At 37.7% G+C, this 8,334-nt stretch overlaps 1 protein-coding gene across 1 annotated transcript in view; it reads left to right on the plus strand.

Annotated features, from left to right (window-relative positions):
* The first annotated feature begins 3,551 nt into the window (after positions 1–3,551).
* The window catches only part of cd68 (CD68 molecule), an 8,351-nt gene continuing 3,568 nt past the window's right edge, over positions 3,552–8,334 (plus strand). Inside the window, exons 1-3 of the mRNA XM_020594973.1 lie at positions 3,552–3,714; positions 6,017–6,285; positions 6,606–6,725. Of these exons, the coding sequence (XP_020450629.1) occupies positions 3,669–3,714; positions 6,017–6,285; positions 6,606–6,725 (435 nt within the window). The 5' untranslated portion in view covers positions 3,552–3,668. The remainder of the gene's footprint in view (positions 3,715–6,016; positions 6,286–6,605; positions 6,726–8,334) is intronic.

An 8,334-nucleotide genomic window follows, 5' to 3' on the forward strand; every position in this document is an offset into this window, starting at 1 on the left:
AGAACAGCAGTAATGGCATCCTCTGTGGACCTGTTTGACCTGTATGCAAACTGAAATGGGTCGTGAGAGGGAGGAAGCATGGGCCTAATGTTCTGCATGACCAGCCGCTTGAAGCACTTCATAATAATTGAAGTCAGTGCTACAGGCCGATAGTCTAAGTAGAATAAAGACATAATAATATAAACTAATATGTCTGTTTATAGGCTGTCATAATTCAAAATATGAATCAGTTTTAAATCTACATGAAGCCCAGTTTTGAACAGGGGAAACTCATCTTGACAGGGGAACAAAAACCACTGACAAATAAGTTACATTTTTCAAGGTTCATGGATTTTATTGTCAATTCACCATATGTACAGGACATACAGAAATCGAAATACCGTTTCTCTCTCGCCTAGTATTTTCTACACTGATAATGCCTCAAATCCTACCTGACATGTTCAACCAGAATATGAAAGTGAACAGCACAATTTCTCCTCCATAGATAGGTAAACAACGATATACGCACTGATGAAAAGAGATTTGTAACACTCTTAAAAAAAAAAAAAGCGGGTAATTGAGAAACCCCATATTTTATCTGGCATAATGCAGACATAGTAACTTCTTCAGCATAACAACAATTCTCTGTGACATTAACGAATCAAGGCATTAACAATGTTTGTAGTTTTAAACTTTCCATTAAGTCCCACTAAGCAGTGGAAACATCACTCCCTTTCATGTAACTCCAAGGTCAGTAAATCCAAACCATGGTCACTGTGTCTTCCCCCACATGACCACATACAGTCCCAAAACTAAAATTGATTTAGTGAAATGAATTCCAACAGGTAGCGTAGCACCAACAATAACATCATGGATAGTTAGAATCCGCTCACCAACCAGCATCACATCACATGTGGCAGACACATTGGCCTCAAGCAGTCAAAACACACAGGTGCTGTGTTCTGGGGGACTCCAGCACTGATTAACTGGTCATTCAACAGCATGAGGAGCTTCACTGGCTGGCTGCTTGTAGGTTAGACCCGGTCCGGTAAAACAGTGAACACCAGCAGACTCAGACACAACTTCTCATCCATCTACAACTCTGTTTTGAAATCTCTACCAAAACATTTCCACCCCAACTCACAACTGCCTGGAGATTAAGACCCTTCTAGGAAATCCTTAAACTATCACATAAGACTTTACATTGTTAGAAATAAAGTCTGGTGAACTGCATAGAAGTACTAGAACATATGTATACCTCATTTTAAGTCAAAGATGATAATTCACCATTGTAACATTGTAGATAAGTCAGAAAACAAGGAAAATCATACCATGGGCTCTATAATCCCCAGGAGTCGATGATCACGCATGTTGATGTTGCACATCAAAATGTACAAATAATTGTCAGGTCAAAAAAATGCAGTTGTGCTGATGAAAATTATACCAAATATTGGCCTGTGGTATATAAAGGTAAAGTCAAAACTATATATAAAAAAATAGCAAAAATATTCCAAGACTGTTAAAGGTTAAAAAAATGTAAAAACCAAAAATAAAAATGAAAAAAAGATGTTTTAATTGTAGACAGAGGAATATGGTTGGGTGAAAATGGTTTTAAATAATTTATTCAGGAAATGATTTGTTGATAAAACTCCTCAGTGGAGCCTCCTACAGTCTACAGCAGCCAAACCATTCAGTCTTAAAATCTTAAAATTTATTCTCAAACTTACAAATAACCAGTAAAGTGCAGCAAGGATGGGTGTTATGTGGTCGCTTGTCTTAAAGTGCATTAAAAGTTTGGTAGCAGTGCATTGTATCAGCTGTAGTCTTTGGATGTTGATCACAGAATAAAGACCATTGCAATAATCCAGTCTCAGGGAGACAAAAGCATGGGCCTTGTCTCGATGAAAGGAAAGACCTGATCTTGTTTATATATCTTATCTGGACAATGCAGGCTTGCACAGCTGACTGTCAGAGGACGAATCTCAATCAAACATAACGCCCAAATTTCAGGCCTATTTTTGACATTAAAACGTAAGTTTATAAACGCTACTGGTGTGGAGGCCAGGAGGTGTAATTATAATTATTTCTGATTTGGTGTCATTCAACTGCAAGGAATTATTTGACATCCAGTTCTTAATTTTTGCAAGGCAGGACACAACAGACACCAACACTACCAGGTTTTAATGGGACAGACAGTTAGTGCCATCCATATATCAGTGAAAATAAATATTATTTCTGCTCAAAAAGTTTTGTGATGAAACTGGCTCTCATGAGGATCACAGAAAGGAAGACCGATACCCCAGGTCTGGGGTATTTGAGCAGTTGCTTGCTTTGCCTGGTTAGTAATCGAATCTTGCTAATATTGCGTACAACTACTGGAGCCACCATTGGCCTATGTGACTATTGTTATGACTGGCCCAGGTCAGTTAGACTTCCCTCTTTCAGTTTTGTCCACAGCGAGGATTGTGTGTTCCTATACGTTGTACAAGGAAGCTTAAAGCCACTTTTTATCTCCATTAAAATGTATAAAATGTATCTTGGCAGTTCAGATGGGGTCATGATAAACATGACACTAAATCACATGGTAGAAAAGTCACATGAACAAATCAACAAAGCCTCAGCTATAGCAGTCATTCCAGTTAGGCAAGGGTTTCATTTCACCCTGGTGAAAAATAACACAATTACTTTTGATCCAGTTTTGGGCAGTGGTTTCTTTCGCTTCTTTCCTGTCACACTAGTTTCGTTTCCTGAGTGCTGAGATGGTTGACTGCTTAAAAAGACAGCGCTGTCAGTTCTTTCAAAATAAAATCACAGCATACCACAGTTTCCCTCAAAATGCGAGGGTTGTAGTGCATTATTCCAGATTATGGTAATAATTTGGTTATCCCAGTTTATCATCGTGTTTCTTTTTCTCTTAGTTAGCAGTTTTTCATCCTCATACTTATCTTAAACCAAAGAAATGATTAAAATCTCCACTTCAGTCTTGAGTGATTGAAAATTTATATAGCTAGGCTAATTAAATATATTCTACTTTATAGTATACATTAATTACTTTAAAGATTAAATAACTTTTAGTTTGTAGTGAACCTTGTGATATGCATGTTAATTAAAGCATTACAATATTTTTAAAGTATTAAAATCCCCTTTGTCATAAATATTTCCATTCATGTATCACAGCCTGTTATATAGCCCACGTGAATATTGCATATAAATCGTTTAAAATAGGGTCATTTGTTCTTTTTTTTAATCTGAAAACAATACACATCCTGAACATAACAAAATCTAACATGATCACGTTGATTTATTTATCAAAATAAAACATCAAACTTTAGTTACTGGATCAATATGAAATTAAGATCCAGAACATGTCAATAAATGGACTTTTATGTGCTAATAGTTTATCAAAATTATAGGCCACTAACCATATAATATTTTACCATGCATATTGCTACTCATTCTACTGGGCCTACTTAGTACAGGCTTTTTTTTTTTGGATAACTAGCATTATTTTGAAATCACAGTGCGCTCTAGCTTCCGGTTATGAGCTGAGCACATCTGTCACTTGACACGGCGCTTTGTTTTTCAGTAGAGACACATCGTTGCTGTTGCACATTGAACTTGTATTAACACAGGTGCAGTAGGAGACAAGATATAGACAGTTAGTTAGTTAGTTGTGGACTCCTGTCACCATGAAGAGGGTTGTTGTGTTCTTTATCGCCTGCTGGGCTGTCTCAGGTATGACTATTTCTGTTTCGACGACTTTCTCAAAATAAAATGTAAAGGTCTTTAGCTCTTTTGTATAAGAATTGGTTTGTAGAAAGCAAGGTTTGCTCCCACATGACTACGTTTTATAACAGATTTTTGTTGCTTCACTTATGTCAAAACTAGGATATTTAAATATTTTATGCAGCCTTTCCACTGTATTGCTGAGGTTGTCATGATTCGGCGTAATTACACATCATGAGATGTTTTTTTCGGACGTCAGCGTGACTTCCTGGATTGTTTAGGGAACAGAAATTTCCGCGTTCTTTCGATAGTGTTTCAGACCTTAGTCGCAAATCTGCTTGGCAGTAAGATGTTTTTTTCAGACAAGATTAAACCTGCAACTTGAGTACTGAAGCACAAATGGTTGCAAACAGCAGTCTACGAAGTTTGAGCACACTTTTCTTTCTTTTGGGTGTACAATCACGTCTACTCAAACGCAGTTAGGTTAGCTGGACTAATCTGAAATGTGATTAATTTCTGTTCACTTTGGTGCTTATTTACATACTTCTTACCAGTGGTTGAAGGACATTGTACTTTATTACTGCTGCTTAAAGTCTCCTATCTATCTGTGTGGTTCAGTAATATGAAAGTGGGAACCTTACCATGTCAGTGATCATGGCCTTAGCCTGCAAATAAGATATGAACTAAAATGCAAAAGAGTGTCATAAATGTGCTGCAGGCTTGTGTTCATAGAGAAATATTGTCTTATCAGTCAACACCAGCTGCAGTCAAGCTATTAAACTAAATCAGACCGACAGTTTTATTATGTTTGTTTAAAGGACACGGTTCAAAAGTCCGAAGTTTCAGTCAGCAAACATTAAATAAGCACTTATCACTGTCTTTTAGGTGAACAATCGAATAAAGTGCGAAGCTGAAAGTGTCATTTGTATTGATGAACCCCCAGATAATTATCACCCAGCTTATTGTTGTGGTTTGACAGCCCCCAAAGTAAAAGTATATCAGCAAGCAGCTACCAGCAGTTGTTTGGTTTATGATGGGGGGCGTTCCTAGGTAGAGCATTCAAGAGGTGGGACATGACGAGATCACGTAGCCAGTTTGTAATTTGGCCATAAACAACTGAGTCTTGCCTTGTCTGACGATTATGTTGCTGGCTTTTAACAGCAGAAGCTCCTGAAACAAGGTCATGTCTCTAGTTAGTTGGTGTCTTCACTGTAAATGAACATTTTTCTTCCCCATCAGATGTTTGTTTTGTGCTGGTCACATGATAGAAAGTCATCAACATGTCCAGTGGCTCTGTGTGAATATTCTGGACTAGACGCTGCTGTTTTCTCACATTGGCTCATTCCAGCTCACTCATACATTATGTAGACTTTGTACAAAGGAGCCGGCAGAGTAAAGTCTGCTTAAAGTCCGGGTCAGCTGATTCAGACATAGGCTTTCTCACATACAGGTGCCCTGGGATCCAGGGCATGTCCAAAATGGGCTTTAGGTAGGTAGGTACTTTATTGATCCCACAGTGGGGAAATTTCTGTGTTACAGCAGCAATAGGGAACAACCGACATAACACCATAAGAACAGACACATAAGAACAGAACTTCATAGAAACACGGGAAAGAACACAACAAGGACACAGCTGCTGTAACTTGCTGCCACTCCACGCTGCGCATGCGTAGTAACAAAGAACACTTGGTCTTAAAATAAAAAGTTACATAAAGGCAACAAAGCATTTAGGACCGATGCACACAAGGATTATAAAAGTAGCGTCATCAGAACATTACATTTTACACAGCACAAATAAGCAAATCAAAGGCACCTAAAAACAGGGCAAAGCAGCACTGGAGAGAATCGAGAACAGCAGTAGAGGCTAAACAACCAGGAAATCAAGAACAATCGAGTATTACTCACACAATTGATCCCACAATGGGGGAAAGAAACCTGTGTTTCAGCCATAAGTGACCAATTGGTATAGGTTAGAACATCTACCAGCCAAAGAAGCATATGTTTTTCTCTGCAGTTGGTGGGGACCAAAACAAATGTAAAAGGAGAAATGGACTTAAATTGATCAGGTAGAACAGCTCCTTATAAACGATTATGTTGCCAAGTCTGCTAGAGTCAAGTTCTTGTTAACCTGTTAACGATAACATCTTTAAGTTCATAGTCAGATGTGGTATTTTCGGCATGGTCCATTACCCCCAAGTTGCCAAAAATAATGAATGAATGTTAACTTTAAATAGAAGATAATTGAGTTGGAAGGTGATACATGTTTGACAATTTGAAATTGATTTGTTTCTCCCTCTCTTCTTCCCTGAAGCGCTGTCACTGGCTGAAGAAAAAACGAATTCCAAACCTTCTGCAACCGTGTCCCCTGCAGATGAGTTTAGCTCTGCTACAGTAACCCCCACCAAGGCCGCCACCACCAGCAAGGCCAAGCCCACCACCACCCCCAAGCCCCCCATTACAACTACAGCTCCTCCTGGACCTACTCCTCCTGCCAAGCTGACTGTAGGAAACTACAGCATTACTGACCAACAAAAGACTTGCCTGTTGGCTCAGCTGGCACTGCAGATCCGAATTTCAAAGGTACCTTTCATTAGCAGATTTTCTGATCAGATTCTAACCTTAAAATTGAATTTAAGGATTTCTTCAGCAATTACAAAATTTGTAAAACGAGTAGAACTTTATGCACGATCCTCTGACTCAGCTTTTACAATTGCACTTGTCAGCATGCTGTTTACAGGAATTGAGAAAATCTTATCACACAAGTTTTAATTTCCTCATTGTGGTGCAGAAGGTTAAATGTGTGACATCTTTGTGTCACGAGATGATTACTAATCCTCATGATAGTACTTTCAGATTCAAGGTGGTCAGCCAATTGCCTGGTTTCTCTTTTTATCTCTCAGGAGAATGGAACCTTCACTGTTCAGCCAGATTCAACCACAGCAAAAGGATTTTGTAAGGAAAGCACGGCCAACCTTACCCTACTGTTCAAGGAGGGCAACATCACCTTCTTGTTCAATAAGGTACTTTTGATTTCCTAGATTTGTTACAAATAGCTGGTGATAGGGGCGGCAATGAGGTCAGTCCTTGCTTTTGCAGTAGCTTATCTTTTACCTGCTCACACTGATTTGGCATTCAAATAGAAGGTTCAAGCATTTAAATACTGTGACATTAACATAATTAACCCATTCAATCTTTGAATGAGTAAATCCACAAGGGGAAATTCATTTGTTTTGCTAACTTCATGTAGGAACAGGAATTAGAAAGAACTGGTTAAAAGGGAACTTTAGTTGACAGACCTGTTCTAAAAGCATGTGACATGTGCCGGGGAAACTGCATCACACTGCCTCACCCTGCTTGTGGTTTAGTGCTTTTCTAAGTGACAGCCCAGATGAACAGGCTGTAAGTGTTAAAGGTGCTCGGTGAAGCAAAACAGTGTATAATTTTTAAAACAAACTACACAACCTAGAAAGAACTGCATCCTTTTATCTGACACTAAATATATTACAAATGCCCAGTAACCACAGCTGGTGCAGAGACAAAGGACTGCAAAAGAAAGGTTTGTTAAACAGGGTTAGGATTTTCTGGTATTTTACTGAATATGAACGATCTACTGTCAAATCTGCTCCAGGGCTGCAACTAATGATTATTATTATTTTCTTGATTAATTATTTAATGTACAAATAGTCACAAAATTGAAAAATGCCCATCATAGTTACTCTCAGGTTTATTCATCATGTGTCTTGATTTGTCCAACCAACAGTTCAAAACCCAAAAATATACTATAATGATTTTTTTTTTAAATTTAAGAAAGCAGGCTAGATTGTGTTCTAGCCTGTTGGATCATATTAACTTGTCACATTTAAACATATGCATAGACGTATAGTACATATTCAAAATTCCTCTTTAATTTCATGGGAAAAACTTAATTACTATTTAGGTTTAGCTTTTAAAAGTATTAATGGGCAAAACTGTAAATTACGTAAAAGGTAAAAACTGAAATTCAAACTTAACATTTTAAGAACTAAAAATGCAGTGTCACATAGGCACCATATTTAGAGTTCATGAAAAATCTTTGTTTTCAAAATTACTGAACATTTTAAAAATTATTTTCTAGACATGTCACAAACCAAACCTGCACTGCACAAAAATGCTGATATTTATAGAAAAGGGATTCACCTCAAAAAGACTGTTTTATATAATGTAACAATCCATTAGCTAGCTAGCTAACGAGCTAGCTGGGTATAAGTGAGCTAGGAGGTACTTTTTGCTACTTACTGTCCACCACACACTATGTTCATGGGTTGCTAGTGCCAAAACCTTATATGAATATGAACATGTAATTACATTTTTAAATACATTTAGAATCTGATCTTTTCAGCCATTGTGGTTGCTTTCAACAAGAGCGGCATGCCATTAAAATAATTTGGGTAATGCCGAATATACAACTGAAACCATGTGTAGGGTTTAGATACCTTTAAAACAGTCCAGGAATTCAGAAATGTAATGGATTTAATAAAAATGTAATGGTCCCTCAGCTGTCAGTAATGGTGTATGTTTTGTTATGTGGGCAGATAGGGGTCATAATGAAACAGATTACATTAGTTGAACTGGTCAGACAGGTTTATCAGT

The sequence above is a fragment of the Monopterus albus genome, unplaced genomic scaffold, assembly GCF_001952655.1.
Source record: "Monopterus albus unplaced genomic scaffold, M_albus_1.0 scaffold25.1, whole genome shotgun sequence".
Classification (NCBI taxonomy): domain Eukaryota; kingdom Metazoa; phylum Chordata; class Actinopteri; order Synbranchiformes; family Synbranchidae; genus Monopterus; species Monopterus albus.